Below are 22,440 nucleotides of genomic sequence, written 5' to 3'. Positions count from 1 at the left end.
AGCAACATGGCATTTACTATCAGAAGATATCCTTCATGAAGAAAGAAGAATATTGGATCAACCAGGTACTTATTTAATGCTTACAATTTCGAGTTATGATATGATACTTATGAAGGATGGCTGATTTGCTTAACTTTATTAATTAATTTTCTTTTTAATTACTTTTTTCATATTAATCTGATTGTTCATTTCTTTCTTCTTTTTTGTTTTTCAACTTCATACAAAATTCACTCAACAACTTAATGTTCGTTAAACAATATTTTGTTATGTTGTCTTTTTACTATAGTGTTGTGTTTAGATCATAGGAATAATATTGGTACTAATTTTCCAGACATAAATACTAAAAGAAAATTAATGCATCGTATTTAATACCTAAAGCTTCGGAAAAGCCTATAATCGCTCTTATGCATTCTCTACTTTAATTGAAAATATTGCAATTAATATCTTTTGGATAGAAAAATTGATTTTTTGATACATTACGAATAATAAAATGCATCTTCACATTATTAGTAATTTTTAAAAATAAAATGAACCACATGGCTTGGACTATATTATTACTTCAAATTATATATACGTTAAATGTACTTTAAATTAATGTAAACTACTATTTAACACTATACTTTTTCGGTAATCTTATTATTAATTTGATGTGGCTAAATTAAACTTTACAATTTCATTGTATTTTATTATTTTTTATTTTAATGTTATTTCAGAAGCTGACCTAACAGATGAAGAATTGAAAAATCGCTGTTTGCAAAAGCTTGAAATTTTTTTGAAAGGTTGTGGAAGAAGTTTTCAGGATTTTCCAACAATGCCAAGTCCTGTTTATAATATGGAAGAAATTGACAACAGTAACAGATTAATACGGGATGAATTGCATTATAATAAACGCGCATTGGCAGTGGAGCATCAACAATTAGTAAAGAATTTGACAAATGAGCAAAAGTCAGTTTATGAAAAAATAATAAGAGATGTGAATGAAGAGAAAGGTGGATTTTTCTTTTTAAATGGTTTTGGAGGAACATGCAAGCCTTTTATTTGGAGAACTCTATCTTCTGCCATAAGATCTAGAGGAGATATTGTGTTAGCTGTCGTATCTAGCGGGATTGCGTCTTTGTTGTTACCAGGTGGTCGAACAGCTCATTCAAGATTTGTGATTTGAAGATTCAACATGTAATATCAAGCAAGATACTCCTTTAGCAAACTTAATTATTAAGGCAAAGTTGATTATTTGGGACGAGGCACCCTTGATGCATAGATATTGTTTTGAAGCTCTTGATAAAAATTTAAGAGATATTCTTTGGTTTAAAGATGCATCCAATTTACACTGACCATTTGGAGGTAAAACAATTGTTCTTGGTGGTGACTTCAGACAAATATTACCTGACATTCCAAAAGGTAGTAGACAAGATATTGTTAATGCTTCTCTCGATTCTTCTTATTTGTGACCTCACTGTCAACTCTTAATGTTAACAAAGAATATGAGATTGCAAGGTAATAAAATAGGGACACATATAGATGAGTTGAGAGTTTTTTCAGATTGGATTTTGGCAATTGGCGATGGTATAGTTGGTACTTCTGTTCAGGGCAATGAAAAAGTCCAAATACCAGATGATCTTTTGATAAAACAATCTGTTGATCCAACATCTGTAATTGTAGAAAGTACATATCCGGATTTCAACAGTCGTTGCAATGATATAGGATACCTCCAACAAAGAGCCATTCTTACTCCAACTCTTGATATGGTGGAATCAATCAACGAATATATGATTTCTCTTAATCAAAGTTCTAAGAATTATATTTGAGTTCCGATACAATCTGCAGCTTTGACAATACTTATTCAGCACCGGATCATGTACACACTCCTGAATTCTTAAATACAATTAAATGTTCTGGAGTTCAAAATCATGCTCTTACTCTAAAGGTTGGTATTCCAGTAATGTTATTAATAAATATTGATCTGTCCGCAGGATTATGTAATGGAACAAGGTTTATCATAACTAAACTTGGAAATCAAGTTATTGAAGCCAAGGTGTTAGTAGGACAGATGGCCGGACAGAAAGTGTTTATTCCAAGAATGACATTGACATTATCTGATGCTAGAATTCCATTTAAATTCCAGCGAAGACAATTTCCAATCACTGTTTCTTTTGCCATGACACTCAACAAAAGTCAAGGACAGTCATTGTCTCACGTGGGTTTATTTTTGAAGAAACCAGTTTTTACACATGGACAACTATATGTTGCTCTTTCTCGGGTGACAAGAAGAAAGGGATTAAAAATTTTGGTTTGTGATGCCGATGGGTAAATAACTGCTGAAGCTACAAGTGTTGTATTTAAAGAACTTTTTCGAAATTTAGTCTGATACTCGAAAGATAATCAATGTCTTTTTTGAGGTTTAAGTACTACTTTTGTTGATGAGATTCATTAACCAAGTGCGACAATAGCTGTTGATAAGATATCTGAAACATGTAATAGGTACGCTTTACTTTTCTGTTCTTTTTTTTATATCTTTCTCTATTTCTCTATTCTATATATAAATTAACATTTCATAAAATGTTTCAAATACAGATCTGTCAGGATTTGCCATAACATGGATTAACGGGACTTCTTACATCGCATTTGTGAAGAAGCACAGAATGTCATGTACGAATATTTTCTTTTTCCCTTTTCTTTTCAGTTATGTTAATTGCAACAGATTATATGCTGGATTTTACAATATTCTATTCGGAATGACTAAGTAAATGCAATTTGTTTCGTTTTCTTATTTTCTGCATTTTTTAGTTTTGTAATGTCGATTTCAAAGAGGGGATTGTCATTGGAGGTTAAATTTTGCCACTGCTTCAAATTTGGAATTAGTACTGGAGATGATGTTCAATTCAGCTTTCAAAGGTGCTTGGATATCTACCTTTTGTGTGTACCTATGATATCATATCCTCATTATAAGATAGCTAGATGTCTTCCCTCCTCTGTTTCTAAAACATAATTAACATTCTAATTTAAATTGGCGCCGTCTTTTTCATTCAAAAACCTTATTTTTTCAGGTGGAGTGATGTTGTTTGATGATGGTGGTCCTTCATTTAAATCCCAAGCCCAGATTTTCAAAGGTCCATTTCTCCATTTTCTATATTTAATTTCTGAATATTACGCTATGCGACATTGAATTGAGCGAACAACATGTGTTATTCTCTGTGTCGCTACTTCGCGATTCATTACATGTGCTTTTATGTCCTTTTTAATTGTTAAAAGTAGTATATTGAAGATTAGCTGCAACAAAATGCTGTAAAAAATGTAGACGATAAGTTGCTCTGGCATCCCATAGAGAACAAGGATGGGGAGTTATGCAGTTGCATAAGTAATTACCTGTGTATCAAATATTGTTATTTTTATATCAACGAAAGTAATTACCTGTGTCATTATGTATTTACTGTAACGACCCGATCTGTTGTTTTGAGCCCAAGCACGCTGTTCAGTAGTTCGAGGAAAAGAGCAGCTTCAGTTCAGGCATTTTGACTTGTACGCGTGGTCGGGATTAAATTTCGGGAAGTTCGGAGTCGACTTGGAGAGGGAATTCTCATTTCAGAAGCTTTAAGTTGAAAGAATTAGCTAAGATCGGATTTTTGAGTAAACAACCTCGAAATTAGGATTCGAAGGTTCCAGCAGGTTCGTAAGATGATTTCGGACTTGGGCGTATGTCCGGGTGGGGTTTTGGATGACCCGGGAGCGTTTTGGCGCCTATTGTGGAAGTTAGCATTTTGGAAGAAATTCTATAAGTTTGGGTTGAAGTGCGTTTCAGTGTTATCGATGTTCGTTTTGGAATCCGAGCCAGGTAGTAGCTCCGCATGGTGATTCTGGAGTTTGGAGCGCGACCGGAAGTGAATTTGGAGGTTCGTGGGTCATTTTGGAGTCATTTGGCTAACGAAAGAAATTTGAAGGTTTTTGAGAAGTTTGACCGGAGGTAGACTTTTTGATATCGGGGTCGGAATCCGATTCTGGAAGTTGGAGTAGGTCCATAATGTTGAATATGACTTGTGCGCAAAATTTGAAGTCAATCGGACGTGATTTGATAGGTTTAAACATTGAAAGTAGAAGTTTGAAATTCTAAAATTCATAAAGCTTGGATTGGAGGTCGATTCTTGGTTTTAGCGTTGTTTGATATGATTTTAGGCTTCGAACAAGTCCGTAATGTGTTTTGGGACTGGTTGGTATGATTGGTTAGGGTCCCGGGGGCTTTCGGTGGATTCCGAGTGGTTAACGGATCGAAAATGGGATTTTTGGAAGGCTGAAGTTGCTGGTTGCTGGTGTAACCGCACCTGCGATTAAAGGGCCGCAGCAGCGGAGCCGCTGAAGCCGCCCAGGAGTCGCAGATGCGGTTTGGTAAAAGAAAACTAGGACCGCAGATGCGGTCGTTTGGCCGCAGAAGCGGGACCGCATCTGCAGGAGAAGAAGCGCACAAGCAAAAAATGGGAGCCTGAAGGAAACCGCAGAAGCGGTAGGCTGGCTCGCACTTGCGGAACCACAGAAGCGGTCAAGGGACCGCAGGTGCGGAAAGTGCTGGAGGCAGAGAGGTGTTTTAAAAAATGGGATTTGGCCATTTCTCTCATATTTTTCTTGGCTTGGGCGATTTTTGGAAGAGCTTCAAGTGGATTTTTCATCATCAACGATAACGTAAGCTAATCCCATCCATCTTGAGTTAAATACATCGATTATGTATAGACTTTAGCATGTAAATTGGTAGAAATTTGGGGTTTTGGTAGGAAGACCTAGAAATTTATATTCTTGGAATTTGACCACGATTTTGGGTATGTAAATAAGAGAAAATTATATATATGAGTTCGTGAGGCTATGGGTAAGCTTATTCTTCAAAAATTTTGGAAATTCGGGCACGTGGGCCCGAGGGCGTTTTTGTCAACTTTTCGATCGGGGTTAGGAATTGTTATAAATTGGATCGTATATTAATAGATTTGCATAACTATTGGCTAGTTTTCGATCTTTGGAGCGAGGTGAGTTCTAACCTTGTAAGAGGGAATTGTCCCCATAGGTGAAATAATTTGTTATGTGATCCTAACTGTGGGAGCTACGTACGCATGAGGTGACGAGAGTCTGTGCGTAGCTACTAATATGTGTAAGTCCGGGTAGTCTAGGACCCAAAACGCATGCTGTAGTTGGAATACTTGTAATGTTATTGACAGTATGAATTGCTTAAATCTTATCGAACTGGTAAATGAAATTCTAAGAGGATTAAACTTATTCCTTAAATCATTAAAAGAGAATTGGCTTCTAATGGGACAAATATTCCCCCGTAAAGTTCTTAATTTGCTGTTGAGCATGTGTTTCTATGTGTACCTGCGTCGCATGTATGGTACGCGAGCAGGGTGATTGTTTATTTAAATTTGACTGCGTCGCATGTATGATTTCGAGCGGGGTAATAGATGCATCTATGGTTCGGGCCGCTCGACCCTCGGCAGTGCACATTTTAAATATTGTTGGATCGGGCCATACGACCTCGGCATGAGTTGCGCATGCTTGTATTGCTTGCTTTGATATTTGTTGATACTAATATCTTCTCTCCCGACTTGAGAAAATTTGTTATTTAATGGATTATGAATCCGGAGACTTTTAATAAAGAGGAACTTTTACCTGTTTAGTAGTTTACTTGAATCTACTGTGGTTCTTAATAAATCCGTGAGTCATCGCATTAATAATAATATTACTGGACCTTTAGTAAGTGTCGAAGTTGCCATCTCGTCTCTACTTCTTCGAGATGTCACGACCCAATTCCCACCCGGTCGTGATGGCGCCTCTCGTGAAGACAAGGCCAGCCAACAGAACAATCAACACTGCTTTTAACAATTTCTTAGCATAAACAGGTTTAAACCATAGATACTGATTAATCATAAGTGAGGAAATAAACGTAACATAACAGGGAAAAACCCTCCCAAACTCAGCCTGATGATCGGGGTGTCACAAGTCACGAGCTACTACAGAGTTGATGAAAATACTACAAGTCTGGGAACATAGTTTGAAGATGAATAAAATATGCAGAAGATAAGGAAGAAACGGGGCTGTGGACGTCGACAGCTACCTCGTCTCTTCTAGTCCGCCTGGTCTGGAAGGAAATCAGCGCTCAGGTACGAACTCAGCTGTGCCTGTCTCTGCACACATGGTGCAGGAAGTAATGTGAGTACTCCGACCCAGTGAGTAATAAAAATAAATAACGACTGAGAACATAAAATCCCACAAGGGCACAAATAATTCTATCTCAAGCAGCAACATCAGATAAACAGTAGAAACCAGTGAAATATAGGAAGAAAATCTTTTGAAAACAGTTAAAAATCAATCATACTCAACCAGTAAGTCAGCCATTGTTACCTGACCGGTCAGCCATTGTTACCTGACCAAACGCGTATTACAGTGCCATTGTTACCACTGGTCAGTCATTGTTACCTGACTGGTCAGTCATTGTTACCTGACCAAACGCGTATAACAGTGTCATTCTTACCACTGTTCAATATTTAATCACTCTAGATGGGTACCCGCGCTCACTGTGGGTGTGCAGACTCCGGAGGGGCTCCTACAGCCCANAATGGGACAATATCCCCCGTAAAGTTCTTAATTTGCTGTTGAGCATGTGTTTCTATGTGTACCTGCGTCGCATGTATGGTACGCGAGCAGGGTGATTGTTTATTTATATTTTACCGCGTCGCATGTATGATTCGCTAGCGGGGTAATAGATGCATCTATGATTCGGGCCGCTCGACACTCGGGAGTGCACATTTTAAATATTGTTCGATCGGGCTGTAGGACCTCAACATGAGTTGCGCATGCCTGTATTGCTTGCTTGATATTTGTTGATGCTAATATCTGCTCTCCCTACTTGAGAAGATTTGCTAATTAATGGATGATAAATCCGGAGATTTTTATTAAAGAGGAACTTTTACCTGTTTAGTAATTTACTTGAATCTATTGTGGTTCTTAATAAATCTGTGAGTCATCGCATTAATAATAATATTACTGGACCTTTAGTAAGTGTCGAAGTTGCCATCTCGTCTCTACTTTTTCGAGATTAGGCGGGATACTTACTGAGTACGCGTTGTTTTTATACCCACACTACACTTCTGTGCATTTTTGTTGCACAGGAACATGCGCCACTAATGGCTTAGCAGGCGTAGCAGGATGGTTGACACGGAGACTAGGTGAGTTGTATTTCCTCGAGGCGACTCGCAGCTAGTATAGTCTCTCTCAGGATTTAATTATTTTTTTTCTATCCAATTGTATTTCGGACAACTGTTTTACTTTATTCGAGTTTTTCTTAGAAATGGCTTATGCACTTGTGACACTGGGTTCTGGAATGGTTGTAAAGTATTTTTTTTTGTATCAACTGCTTATTATTTAATTGATTTGAGATGATTATCTTTTAAATTGGTAAATTTACAGAAAAGTCATAGTTTCCAAGAGTATTGAAATGAGAATTTAATTAAGTATTTTGGGTTAGATTGCCTGACAGTGGTGTACGGCGCCATCACGACCTTTAGTGGAACTTGGGTTGTCACATGGTATCAGAGCACTAGGTTCCTAGGGTCTCACGAGTCATGAGCAAGTCTAGTAGAGTCTCGCGGATCGGTACGGAGACGTCTGTACTTATCCTCGGGAGGCTGCAGGACTGTTAGGAGTACTTCCCTTCTTGATTCCTCATCGTGCGATTTGATTCCTAGAGGCTTATGCCCCTGTTTCCTTCCTACTCAATCCTACGCGATGCGAGCCGCTTGTTATAAATCGAGAATGGAAGAATTGTAATGGTACTACCGAGGTGGTGCGGGATGTTTCCCTACATAGTTGTCTGAGCTATTATCGTCGCCTTGTGGAAGGATATTCTGTCGTTTCAGCTCCGTAGCGGTACTTCTGAGAGCTATGAGGCTAGGCACAAGTTGCCATGATGCTATGACCGATTGTTCCGCAGTATTGATATGATGGTAGGATGTTTGCCTACGTGTCGGGGCAGAGGATGACTTGAAGGGAAGTTTACTCAGTGCATGATTATGATTCAATATTTTACTTCTGGCGGAGGAAAGGCAATCGGACTAAGAATGTGCAGATTTGGGTTGATGGAGTAATGAGATTTGGTATTTGCGAGCGTGGTAGAGTTTTCTTCTATGATGAGGTGTAGTTGTCCCTATTGAATGTACTAAGTTCGCCGGTGTTATGATCTTCTACAATTCACCGTTGGGGTAAGATATTGCGAAATAGTATTGAAGAACCGGCTGTCAGATATCATGGGGTGCGGTAGTGCAGGATTGAATCAGTGTTCCCAATGTCGACGGTTCAAGGAAGATGATCTTCGGAGGGGTTTAATGTTAGCAGCAATTGTGGGTTCAAGTGCCACGGAGGTAGATTTTATTTAAGGCAACAACTAAACAACAAGGAACGGGGAAGGACATGTGGGGAGTTTCAGGCGGTAGTTAAAATTTCTAGAAGGCCAGACATAAGAAGCAAAGGTCGAGTAGTCGACTAAAGAGATGAGTTTCGCCAAAGTGGGAGTGTTTGGGGTGATTTGGGAATTTGGGCCTACGGATTAATTTGAAGTATGGGCTATTATGCGGCATGAGATTTCATATAACGGAAAGGAGCTACTAGAAATGGAGAAGGATACAACCTAACTTTGAATGGGAAGGATGTTGCCCCGCACTTAATTGACGTCCACGAGGGGTGAATGGACTCGTGCAGCTAGAGGGTGAGCTTGGAATCAGGATAGGTCATTAATGTCGTGGTGTTTGCACCCCGTGTAGCGGTGTTGGAAGACGTCGGCATGTAGATCCCACAGGATGGATATCTCTAGTGAGCAGGACGGCGGTCGCATGGTTGGCGAAGTTTCTGCAAAGGGTTCTATTGGTAATACAGCAAGGAGATCGGTCGTGTGAACGTGGTTGATGATTCAGAGTATAAAAACGAGTTTTACAGAAAGATTTCTGAGAATTTTGTCGGTTGATTGCGCAAGGTTATGTCAATAAGAAATAAAGGATCCTGGTGGAGTCTAGAGTTGTGTAATAATGGCTTCAAGCTAAGTGGGAGAGTCCCACCGCCTATGATTAGGGTTGCATGGTTAATTACTTGCGAGGTTTCTGTTTATCAGCATACTGATGGGTCATTTCAGCTACAGAAAGGACATAAGCGGTGATTCGAGCAAAGGAATTGTTGAAGGAGTGCTATGGGTGGCCTTATTGGTCCATGTTCAGACTTGGGGAAGAATTCAGGACTTATGCCTTGTATAGGTGTAGATTTCAAGGGAAGTGATTCTGCCGGGTGCTTCGTCGAGAGGGTATTCATGTGCTAGAGGATTCATGGAGTTGATTATATTTGGGGCCAAGCCAGAGCGGATGGCTCTCGACAACGGTCCTAGTGGATTCAAAAGGGGTAAAGTGTGGTGCCTAATGGCTTCGAGCCTATAGATACGGTAAAGAATAAATCCTTGTATGTGAGGAGGTGCCCAAAAGGCTCTATGATGTTTTGACTTGCAGTGTAGCATTTAGGGGGTATGAAATGGTTTGTGGGATTTGAGACAGCATGGTCTCGTGACTCAAGGTCACTCGGGATGAGTGCGGATGGAGTATGTTATGTGTTGAACGAAGTTATTATTATTTCTAAGGCAATAAAGGATAAATTAGAGGAAGATAGATTGATTAGCCATAGTTGAATCGTCATGTTGGTGGCAGTGATCAGTTCCTTCAGCGCGATTGAGTTATGCAAGTGATTTGTGGCGGTACATGTGAGGTTTGTCGGTCGTCGTAACTGATGTTATTCAAAGTATCCCACTGTTGTGGCCTTCCAGGTGTAGGCGAATCCCGGAAGGGCTATGGTGTCTCAGACCACTACTTAGAGATTTGCATATTCTATGGTTATGAGAATTTACCTGTGTGTTGCTATGGTTCTCCTAAAGTGAGTTAAGTGAAAAGTTTGTATATGATGAAATGATAAACTATTAGTGGTTCCGGAGTCATGATGAAAATCGTGTTCTATCGTATAATAGCGTGTTGGATGCAGTGAGGGGCATGGAAGTTGAAGTGGGGATCAAGATTACAGTTCGATGTTGATAGGGATGTTCACGAGCTCGGATTAGCAGGAAAGTAGTTTCGAGGTTTAAAGTAAGTTGGTATGTCTTCAGCGTCACCTGAGATCGGTGTTGGTGAAAAAGGCTTTGCATCCTGGTTAAGGATTTTTTTGATCGCTTTTTAGCGTTAGCGCGGCCGGTGAGTTGGATGTACAGATCTGTGATCTGCAACAGAAAGGTTGTATTAGTGTGGCATGAAGCCACTTGATCGATTGAAGAGTTAAATCAAGTATGAAATTGTAGTAATGTCGTTAAATTAAGAATTTATGCCTGGAGGGCACTCGGTTTATTTGGGTTGTGGACTGTGGAGGATTACTCCGATTGTGATAATTGTTCTTATGTGTTATGAGCGAAAGAGGAGTTATTATGGACCTTTGAAAGGTTATTAGCCTAGCTTAGTGCGATCAGAATCGGCTTGAGGTCTGTGGATGAATTCAAATGCGAATATGGGTTCTATATCAGTCCAGATGTGTTCATTTCAATAATGCGCTCTCTATGGAAGAGAAGTCAGGATGTTATTTTGTCACCAGTTATCTCATGTAATGATATATTGCACCGTGTGAGTTGGGAGACGACTTGGTGAATTGCTTATGTGTTGAGGCTCCGCGTAGAGATGATGTGATATGAGCAAAATGGCTCTTGGGATTCAGATCGTATATCGCACCTCAGTTGTGCTTGAGTTTTGTAGCTTATAGCGCTATATGTCCCCTCAGTGGTGGTATTATGCACTTAGTGTGCTCATGACCGATATTCGGTATTTTGTTGTAATGAGCAATTTAGCTCGATGTGCATCTCCTTAGGTGAGAGTTATGTTATTTAGATCGGGTTGCGCGCAACAACAGCGTGATATTGAGTACAATTCCCCGTATCTGTTTTTATGTGTGTTGTTTCCTCCTTTCCTGAGAGGAACTTATATTAGTCGTGTGCCCGCGTCGCATGCATGATTTGCGAGCGGGGTAATTGGATTTCCTTTTTAGAGTCATTTTCCTATTGTATCGCGTTCGAATTTGTAGCCTATTGGCACGTTGTCGTATCATATGAGACTTTTTGACTATGTCCGGGGGTGGCTATTGCCTGAGCAGTTCGTACTGGGTAAGACGAGATCATTGGACTTAGGATCAATGCAATCTGAATATGTGAAGTATACTAAGGAGCAAATACCATTATTTGGTTCAGAATGAGGTGATGGTTCTTATCAGGAGTATAGGTCTGATGAATTGTTGGTTCGATAGTTGGTTATGAATTTCTACACAACTTTTCCGTCTTGGCGGTATTGTAAGAGTCAGAGTAAGACCTATGTAGGTCATGAGGTGCAATGGGAGCATTAGATTCGTGGAATTTCGATTTATTCGATCAGAAGATGCTATTGTGGTCCCGTGAGTAAACTATTGCAAGGTGTGAATTTAGCTAAGGTATGCAGTTGAGTTTCTGGTATTGCATGTAGTTATTGATACGGTGAGCGTATGTTGGAACAGGCCTGGCAGAGAATTTCGGATGTTGAAACTGGACTCCAAGGCTTATTTGCCTAAATGAAAGAGGTTATATTTAGATTTGATCGAGCTGATGTGCCCAACTGAGTTATGGTAGCACGGGTAGGTGCACGAGGTATTAAGCAGTGATTCCAGACAACCCCAACTTAGTTCCTAGCACGTTCGAGGACGAACGTATGTTTAAATGGGAGAGGATGTAACGACCCGACCGGTCGTTTTGAGCCCTAGCGCGCCGTTCAGCAGTTCGAGGCCATGAGCAGCTTCAATTCAGGCATTTTGACTTGTACGCGTGGTCGGGATTAAATTTTGGGAAGTTCGGAGTCGACTTGGAGAGGGAATTCTCATTTCAGAAGCTTTAAGTTGAAAGAATTAGCTAAGATCGGATTTTTGAGTAAACGACCTCGGAATCATGATTCGAAGGTTCCAGCAGGTTCGTATGATGATTTCGGACTGGGGCGTATGTCCGGGTCGGGTTTTGGATGACCCGGTAGCGTTTTGGCACCTATTGTGGAAGTTAGCATTTTGGAAGAAATTCTATAAGTTTGGGTTGAAGTGTGTTTCAGTGTTTTCGATGTCCGTTTGGGATTCGAGTCAGGGAGTAGCTCCGTATGGTGATTCTGGAGTTGGGAGCGCGATCGAAAGTGAATTCGGTGGTCCGTGGGTCATTTTGGAGTCATTTGGCTAAAGATAGAAATTTGAAGGTTTTTGAGAAGTTTGACCGGAGGTGGACATTTTGATATCGGGGTCGCAATCCGATTCCGGAAGTTGGAGTAGGTCCGTAATGTTGAATATGACTTGTGCGCAAAATTTGAAGTCAATCGGACGTGATTTGATAGGTTTAAACATCGAAAGTAGAAGTTTGAAAATTCTAAAGTTCATAAAGCTTGGATTGGAGGTCGATTCTTGGTTTTAGCGTTGTTTGATATGATTTGAGGCCTCGAACAAGTCCGTAATGTATTTTAGGACTTGTTGGTATGATTTGTTGGGGTCCCTGGGGCCTCGGGTGGATTCCGGGTGGTTAACGGATCGAAAATGGGATTTTTGGAAGGCTGAATTTGCTGGTTGCTGGTGTAACCGCACCTGCGAGAAAAGGGCCACAGGTGCGGAGCCGTAGAAGCGGCCCAAGAGTCGCAGATGCGGTTTGGGAAAAGAAAACTGGGACCGAAGATGCGGTTGTTTGGCTGCAAAAGCGGGACCGCATCTGCGGGAGAAGAAGCGCAGAAACGGAAAATGGGAGCCTACAGGAAACCGCAGAAGCGGTGGGCTGGCTCGCACATGCGGAACCGCAGAGCGGTAAGGGACCGCAGGTGCGGAAAGTGCTGGGGTAGAGAGGTGTTTTAAAAATCGGGATTTGGCCATTTCTCTCATATTTTTCTTGGCTTGGTCGATTTTTGGGAGAGCTGCAAGTGGGACTTTTCATCATCAACGATAAGGTAAGCTAATTCCATCCATCTTGAGTTAAATACATCGATTATGTATAGATTTTAGCATGTAAATTGGTAGAAATTTGGGATTTTGGTAGGAAGACCTAGAAATTTATATTCTTGGAATTTGACCACAATTTTGGGTATGGAATTAAGAGAAAATTATATATATGGGTTCGTGAGGCTATGGGTAAGCTTATTCTTCGAAAATTTGGAAATCCGGGCACATGGGCCCGAGGGCGTATTTGTCAACTTTTCGATCGGGGTTAGGAATTGTTATAAATTGAATTAATATGAGTAGTTTATCGTATATTAATGGATTTGCATAACTATTGGCGAGTTTTGGAGCGTTGTGCATCAATTTGAGTTTTCGGAAGGGCATGGAAGGCCGGTTATGGATCTTCGGAGCGAGGTGAGTCTCCTTTCTCACCTTGTAAGAGGGAATTGTCCCCATAGGTGAAATAATTTATTATGTGCTCCTAATTGTGGGGGCTACGTGCGCACGAGGTAACGAGACTCCGTGCGTTGCTACTAATATGTGTAAGTCCGGGTAGTCTAGGACCAAAAACGCATGCTATACTTGGAATACTTGTAATGTTATTGACAGTATGAATTGCTTAAATCTTATCGAACTGGTAAATGAAATTCTAAGAGGATTAAACTTATTCCTTAAATAATTAAAAGAGAATTGGCTTCTAATGGGACAAATATTCCCCCGTAAAGTTCTTAATTTGCTGTTGAGCATGTGGTTCTATGTGTACCTGCGTCGCATGTATGGTATGCGAGCAGGGTGATTATTTATTTAAATTTTACCGCGTCGCATGTATGATTCGCGAGCGGGGTAATAGATGCATCTATGGTTCGGGCCGCTCGACCCTCGGCGGTGCACATTTTAAATATTGTTGGATCCGACCGTACGACCTCGGCATGAGTTGCGCATGCTTGTATTGCTTGCTTGATATTTGTTGATACTAATATCTGCTCTCCCTACTTGAGAAGATTTGCTAATTAACGGATGATAAATCCGGAGATTTTTAATAAAGAGGAACTTTTACCTGTTTAGTAATTTACTTGAATCTACTGTGGTTCTTAATAAATCCGTGAGTCATCGCATTAATAATAATATTACTGGACCTTTAGTAAGTGTCGAAGTTGCCATCTCGTCTCTACTTCTTCGAGATTAGGCGGGATACTTACTGAGTACACGTTATTTTTGTACTCATACTACACTTCTGTGCATTTTTGTTGCACATGCACATGCGCCACTAATGGCTTAGCAGGCGTAGCAGCATGGTTGACACGGAGACTAGGTGAGCTGTATTTCCTCGAGGCGACTCGCAGCTAGTATAGTCTCTCTCAGGATTTTATTATTTTTTTTCTGTCCAATTGTATTTCGGACAGTTGTTGTACTTTATTCGAGTTTTTCTTAGAAATTGCTCATGCACTTGTGACACCGGGTTCTGGGATGGTTGTAAAGTTTTTTTTTTTTGTATCAACTGCTTATCATTTGATTGATTTGGGACGATTATCTTTTAAATTGGTAAATTTACAGAAAAGTCATAGTTTCCAAGAGAATTGAAATGAGAATTTAATTAAGTATTTTGGGTTGGCTTGCCTGACAGTGGTGTCCGGCACCATCACGACCTTTAGTGGAATTTGGGTCGTGACATTTACTTTTGGTATTTTTATTTTTGAGCTGGAAGTAGCAGCGTTTTGGACTTTTTTCGCAGCTGTTTTGGGGCTGGATTTAGGTGTGCTTTCATGGATATTTGCAGGTCGTTTTTCTGCTGCGTTTTGGAAGAATTTAAGCTGCATTCTTGGCTGATTTTCAGAAGTTACGGGGGCTGTTTTGAGTGACGTTTTGGGGTGAGTTTTGCGGCAGATCTTATGGTCATTTTTTGCTAAGTTTTGACTGCTCTTGGTCCAGATTTGTGGACTGTTTTTGACCGATTTCGGCAGCAGGTTTCAGCTGAAATTTTCGACTGTTTTTGGGTGAGAAAGTCGCTGCATTTTGGAGTGTTTGTTGCTGATTTTCGCAGCTTTTTGGAGTATTTTGGGGCTGTTCTAAGGTGGAGTTTACAGCTAGTTTGTGTGGGTTTAAGGTGGAAGAAGAAGGCTGTGAAAAGGAACAATTTTTGTGCTCCTCAAACAGCTGATGCTGCTGCGTTTTTACTGCTACAAATTGATGTTTTGGGTTATGTTTTACTGAGGTTTTTGGTTGTATGTTTCATGGAGTTTTCATGATTTTTTCTCACAATATCTCGAGGGATGATTCTTCTGTATAGTATATATATCTCTCGAGTTCAAAGAGTAAGCTTACGCGCAATAAGGTTTATATGTTGGGTTGCCTTTGCACTGTGTATGCTGAAGTATTTGTCAGAAGTACAATCGAGTTTAATTCGTTTCACCTATACTTATTACCTACGGTGTTGCAACATCTTCCTCGCATTGTCCCTTGCTTAATTTACATCATTGTCTCTCTTTTTTTGTTTGTATATAGAGTCTATTTTCAAGGCCAAGTGCTGATTCACATTAGGTTTTGGTTAGTGATGTCATTCAATTTATCTATGCAGATTACATCTTCATTTAGAGCAATGGGTCCTTTAGTTAATTTCATCCACTCTTTTGACCATCCTTGAGAAAAGTTTCATCTTTCTTGGTAGAGTTCATCACACTAATTGCGAAGGTAAATTTTTTTACCTTTTCTTAAATAGTCAAAGTACCTCAGTCATGTTCAGAAGTAGTAAACACATTAGTCTACAAATTGCTATTTTGCAGGATACTCATTAAAGTGGGAAGATACTGTTATTTTTTAACATGTCTGAGTATGAGTCATGGAGATAGAGTTTATGTGCCAATTGTACAACTGTTATTGAGGAGCAGGAAAGAAATGCTTTTACTATAAAATGAAAATTTAGAAAGGGGTCAAACTGTAAAAGATATCAATAAGCATCCAATTGTTAGACATGAAGCAGCCAAACTGTTATTTCTTGAAGTAGATGTGGAACAGATTACACTTCTGAAGATTTTTCCAAGTAGGAATTATGGAGATGGAAAAAAGGTTGATCTCAAAGAATGTCCAAGATCTACGCTTTAGAAATAATGTATTATGTATCTTGGACTATGTGCAAAATCTTTGTCACCTATTGCAATCCAAATCATAATGTTTAGCATCAATATACAAATGGCTTCTCATATCCATGCACAGACATTGGTTTCTCTTTATATATATGATCTGCTCTATTATACACTACTAATATTAATTACCTCTATGGCATGTTCCTTTTGTCCGAAAAAGAGCCAATATATCCTTTTTGTCTGTTAAGTCAAGGAGTAAACTCTGCATAATTTCCTTACTTTCATTGTTTGATATTAGCTTCCAACTCTAATTATTCATCATTTTTTTAATGTTCTCAGCAAGAGAGAGAACATTATGAATATATAGTGGCTGAGGAGAAAATTGTGCATAAACACACTGAAAATCGTCTTGATACAACCAATGGGTTGCCAGAGGCAAAATGAATTTTTGTAATGAGCACCTCCAAAACTCTATACAGGCGAGGTGAGTGGTAAAAGTTACTGCGAAAATGCTTTTTTGATTATTATCCTGCAAAAAGAAGGTTTGTTTTTCTTTTAATAATATGAAATGTTTGTTTTCTAATGCCTTTCGGATGAAGAGAGGAATATATCATCATTCCAGCTTTCTTGCTGGTGGGGCTACATTAGCAGTTGGAAGACTAGGGGTAACAGATGGGATACTTAAGGTAAATATCTGTTGCCATTGTATTGAACTTTTGCGTCAGATAGTTACACGATATCTAAAAAAACTAAAGCAGTTAAGCCAATGTTTTTTTCCCTTTACATTACATATGACTGAGTCCTGACAATGAAACTATGATACAGATGTAAATAGAGGGCTGCCAAAAAGCACAAGTCATTTCTTCTCAAATTTATGAAACAATATTTATGTCTTGAAATTATAATTCGGGTCCAAATTATTATACTTAAAATGTTCAGTGACACCACATTGCAAACTTTATTTGGATTGTTAATGTGACGACCCGGCCGATCGTCTCATGAGTTACCGCTCTGTTTCCCCCATTTCTGCTTTTATTTGCTTTAATTATCGGTTTTACATGTGATCGGGTTGGTTGGTTCGGGTTCAGAAAGGTTTTGAGAAGGTTTGAGACACTTAGTCTCTTTTAGGAAAGCTTAAGTTGGAAAAGTCAACCGGATGTTGACTTATGTGTTAGAGGGATCGGATGAGAGCTCCGATGGTTCAAATAGCTTCGGGAGATGATTTGGAATTTGTTGATACCCAAATTTTCCCTAAGTATTTTTATACCCAAATATTTCCAAAATAGCATATTGGTGCATATATAAGCACACCTAAGAATTTTGGCACTTTAATGATTTTTAAAACCAATTTGTTGCCTATTTTAGTGCAACAAAATCCAATAATTATTCCCCAAAATTATCATTTTTGGCGAATAATTCATTTTATTCTCACATTTGCACCAAAATATAATTAAGGTAATTTTTGCATATTTTTACAAATTTGTTTGGTATTTTAAAAGCTAAATTGCATATAATTGCAATTATAGCCTATCTTGTAATTTATAGCGTTTTATGTTTATAAAATTAATCCCAGTATTTTTAAATTAATATTTATATAATAATCATTTACCCAGTACTTTTAATTTGCTCTTAAAATCTGTATTACTATTTTATAAAACATTTTAAAGGGAAAATTAGCTATTTACGATTTGGCCTCAATTGCATTTCAATTATAGCCAATTTGGCAACCCCAATTAACCCAATTTCAAAGTTCAAAATTACCCAGCCCAATTTTAAATTAACCCAACCCCTGACCCATTTATCTGATCTGCCCGGCTCCCATTCAATCTAGGCCGTTGATCTAAATGATCAACGGCCACCCTTCATTCTTTCCTTTTTAATTTTACCAACCACACCCAACCCTAATAATTTCTTACCACATGCCGCCCTTAAAACCCCTCGTCTCTGAAATGCTCTCTAATCTCTCTGCAAACCCTAGACGTCGCCTCTCAATCCCACCCTAATCCATGGCCTCCCATGGCCATCGGAGATGTGTAATGGCCTCCCATGGCTCCTGGGTGTTCGCTTATGTGGTTTTGCGGCCAAAATCTCGAAGGAAGCTGGTCCAGTCGTTGCCTGACTTCCATTCATGACCTTTCTCCGGTCGTCCTTGACTTTTCCCCGGCCAGCCATGGCCGTTCTAGTCAAATCCTTGGAGTTCCTGGTTAGATCGTTAATTTCCAAGGCCTTTCTCACCTTTTTGGGTTCTTCGAAACCCTAATCTTTGGGATTTTTTATTTAATTTTTCTTTCAGATCTGTTTTAGATCTATACTTGCCATGAATGTTTAAGTGCTTTCGCGAAAGTTCTTTAACTTGTCTTGCAAAAAGACCTTTCATTAGGGTTTTTCCTTTGAAGTTTTTCAAAAGATCTCTGATCTTTTAAGGTGTTTATGTTTTGGCTATGATTTGTTCATGTTTATTCTTCTATCTGTTTCAGCATGTTAAAAACCCTAATTCCTTTTTAGTTTATTCGAGTTCTGAAAGCTGCTTGTTTAAATGTGCATTTATTCTTTGTTGCTGATTCTTTCTTCCTCGTTTAATTTGTTTAATTTTAAGTTCTTACCATCTTGCAAAACCTTGTTACTGTTAAAGCCCTAATTTTCTTTAGAAGTTTTCTCACTTGTTCTTACTCTGAGATCCTTTACTTGCTTCTATGTCTTCTTCACTATTGTTTCTATGTGATTATTTGACCTGCTTGACTACTGTGCTTCGAATATTTTCTTACTACTGAACCCTAGCTTACCCTAATGCTACTATATGTTTGTGCTGCTTCTTTTCATCAACATGTCTAACATTGCATGCTTGTTCATTCCTTGCTATTTATATAGTGAAGTGCATAATCATGTTCCTTTGTTGTTTGATCTTGATTCGTTTGATCTTGTGACTGACTGCAAAAAAAAAGATTTTTCTTGCGAGCCCTAATTTTTACTCATCTGTTCAAAATTAATTGATTCACTTCCTTTATTGTGATGTTTTACCTTGCTGAATCCTTTCCCAAAATAAGCCTATTTTGTACTTAGACTGGATTATTTACTTCATGCTTTTACTATCCCTTTTCATGGCAATAATCAATCTGCCCCCCAAACTGATTTTCTTTCCTTAATTAGGCCTGATGACCCGTTAAGCAGTGTTTCCCTAATTAAAGGGGAATCACTTGGGTTAATTGATTCTGAATGGTGATTGTTTCCATGTTTGTGTTTTAATTTTACTTATTACCTTATTTCTTTACACGTTTTCAAATCTATAAATACCTACACTCTTCTCTTTCAAACACACGAACACAGACGAACAATCTGAGTTCAAAAATCACTCTTACACTTAAAGACTCTCTCTCTCTTTCTGCTACTTGTGTTGTTGCTTTGTCTAGCCGGCTGGAAGTCAAGGCCAGACTGTGGATTCTTGTTTGCTCTATTTTTCTGCACTTTGCTTTTCTACTGGTATGTCCTTGTTAATTTACAAGCTTCAACAACAACATGTTTTTCATTCATGTCCACTTCTACTCATGTTTTCTGCAATCAAGATGTGTTATTAGCATGTTGTAATATGTTCCCTTTCCCTTGCAATTTAAAGTTTATCTATGTGTGAATTTTGTCAGTCGTGTGTTGTTTATTTGCTACCTTATGAATCCCAAACCCCCATACCCCTTTATATGCTTCAATTTATGGTTCAGAAACATGGCAATGTCTGAAATCATTGTCCATGGATATGAACTGGACCCCTTTGGGCCCTAAGCTTTGTCAATTTCCCAACCCCACTCCCTTACTGTGTGTGCTGAGTAACAGCCTTGGCCTGCCAGTATTTCTAATTATTGTTCAGGCCATGGCTTGACCTCCAGTGTGCCAGTCTATTTTGTGGCTGGGCAAGACCACCAGCCTGCCTGGGTAAACCCCTACCCTTTCTATTGCACTTACACTCATTCTTAGAACTTAAGTTCTGCCCCTCTTGTGTGAGCCTTGCCTTAGGACCCTTGAGCTCCCTCTGAACTTGGACACATAAGGGCTGGCCCTTCCACACCGCACAACTCAATTTCTGATTAAACATCTTGGGTTTATGCACTGCCTGGGGTTCCTGAAATCCCTTGGATCTCTGAAACACCCTAGATGAGAGAAGGCTTGGAAATCTGAATCTCGGAAATGGCTCAATCTCATATTATTAGGCCTTAAGTCTGGATTAGGCTGCTCGTATGTAGCTGAGGATTTCTGATGTATTTTTTTTATTCCAGTTCATTTCTTTTGGGTTGTAATAACTTGTACAAGCTCGGGGAACTTTAGTAAAAAGGGGGGTTGGGATTTTTTTTTATGCATCAAGGGTAGAGATCATGCCTATAGGTGTTTGTTATGATTTCTGCAATTTCACACCTAGATATCATGCCTATAGGGTTAACTTTTAATTTCTGCACACACGCCTAGAAATCATGCCTATAGGGTAACTCTTAATTTTTGCAACTTCACACCTAGTTATCATGCCTATAGGGTTAACTCTTAATTTCTGCAATTTCACACCTAGATATCATGCCTATAGGGTTAACTTTTAATTTCTACACACACGCCTAGAAATCATGCCTATAGGGTAACTCTTAATTTCTGCAATTTCACACCTAGATATCATGCCTATAGGGTTAACTTTTAATTTCTGCAAATACGCCTAGATATCATGCCTATAGGTTAACTTTTTTCTTCTGCAAACTCATACCTAGAAATCATGCCTATAGGATTCACTCACAATTTCTGCGTCTCCCCGCATAGATATCCTGCCTACAAGATTAACTTCCAATTGTTCTATAAAATACGGTCTATAGACTACAGCATTCTGCATTTATAAACATCACTAGGCAAACAGTTTGTAGGTTTAATAACAAGAGCTGCATATAGATACCATGTTCCTAGGACCTATGTTAACGTCCAAAAGGTGTCTAAATCAGCATACATATAGAAAGCATGCCTATAGGAAATCTCGAATCTGAATAGAGGTAATGTTAACTGCTGAACTCGTAATGTCCTGTTAAAATTGGTAACCCCTTTTCAGTATGTATCTTTTTCTAAAATCAGTATACATCACGCCTAGTTCTAACCAACACTTAGAGGATTAACAATCAGATCGGTTTTAGTCAACTGCATTCGAGTAAGCCTAATGTAGACTTTTTCGCCTAAAAATATGTGTTGAACCAGTCCGCTCGTCGCTTTATTTAATTAAGACCAAAAACAGTACGTGTAAGACATGCTAAACTCTATGATTTTTTGCTGGTTTATGGAGGCATATTTGAGCCCTGTTTGCTTGCCTGATTCCCTCTATTTGCACTTATGTGTTTTGGTTGACGCCTTAGCATTTTGTCCTTTGAAAACTTCTAAAAGCCCCAAACCCCTTTCCCTTTAGGATTAGTAGTCCATTTGCCTCCGGGACTGATAGGATTGGGGCGGGTAATAGCATGCAATAAGTAACGATACCATTCCACGCTTTAATACCTTAACGGGGTGGGAAGTGTAGACATGGAGATGATGATCACACGATAACACTACGCGTACAATTGGATACCGGTGTTGTGTAAATGATCCATGTGATATATAAACCTAGGACCCCCTTCCCTCTTTATTAGTTTGTTATTTTCAGAATTTTAAAACCTGTCCACTTTTCAACTTCCGCTTCTTTTACTTCTTTTAAGTTGCTTGCATCAATTATTTGACCCCTTCTTTTCTCCCACACCTTTCTGTGATTATAAAACTACTTCCTTCCAGATTTCAGCACTTTTAAATCCTTTTGTGCTTTTTATTTGCAATTGTTATGTGAGTGGTTTCATAGTATTTGCAATGCTTGCTTGTCTACTTGTTGTTTGCATTTAAAGTCACAGTTGTAGCATGCCTGGGAACCACACTAGTGGATCTTGGGGGGTGCCTAATACCTTCCCCTCAAGATAATTTCTAGCCCTTACCCAAACTCTGGTTTTCATCTCAAATTCTTTTCTTAAAGTGTCCTAATGCACTATAATCATTAGGTGGCGACGCTTAAAATCCAAAAACCCAAATCCCCAAAGGGAATAGAGTTGTCCGCCCAAATGTCGTAAACCCGATTTCGCGAGGAAAAAAGGGGCATCGACAGGATTTAGGAGTGCGATAGGAATGTGTTTTGGAGGTCCGGAGTAGAATTAGGCTTGAATTGGCGAAATTTACTTTTTGGCGTTTTCCGGTTGATAGGTGAGATTTGGATATAGGGGTCGAAATGGAATTCCGGAAGTTGCAGTAGCTTCGTTATGTCATTTGGGATGTGTGTGCAAAATTTTAGGTCACGTGGTTTGGTATACTTTTTGAT

The 22,440-nt window shown here is 39.1% G+C and overlaps 1 protein-coding gene across 1 annotated transcript; it reads left to right on the top strand.

Moving 5' to 3' along the window:
* On the top strand, window positions 1,482-2,308 carry LOC109239573 (ATP-dependent DNA helicase PIF1-like). The gene is made up of 2 exons (XM_019406157.1): window positions 1,482-1,662; window positions 1,971-2,308. Exons 1-2 carry the CDS (start codon window positions 1,482-1,484, stop codon window positions 2,306-2,308), a joined length of 519 nt encoding a protein of 172 aa, XP_019261702.1.

This window comes from Nicotiana attenuata, chromosome 1, assembly GCF_001879085.1.
Source record: "Nicotiana attenuata strain UT chromosome 1, NIATTr2, whole genome shotgun sequence".
Taxonomy (NCBI): domain Eukaryota; kingdom Viridiplantae; phylum Streptophyta; class Magnoliopsida; order Solanales; family Solanaceae; genus Nicotiana; species Nicotiana attenuata.
The sequence above is the reverse complement of the archived record's forward strand: the minus strand, read 5'-3'. Positions and strand labels throughout refer to the sequence as shown.

Coding starts and splice junctions, on each gene's coding strand:
- LOC109239573 (XM_019406157.1), top strand. CDS start 1,482: ATGAGATTGCAAGGTAATAAAATAGGGACACATATAGATGAGTTGAGA. Junction 1,663..1,970: donor AACATCTGTAATTGTAGAAA/GTACATATCCGG, acceptor ATCTGTCCGCAG/GATTATGTAATGGAACAAGG.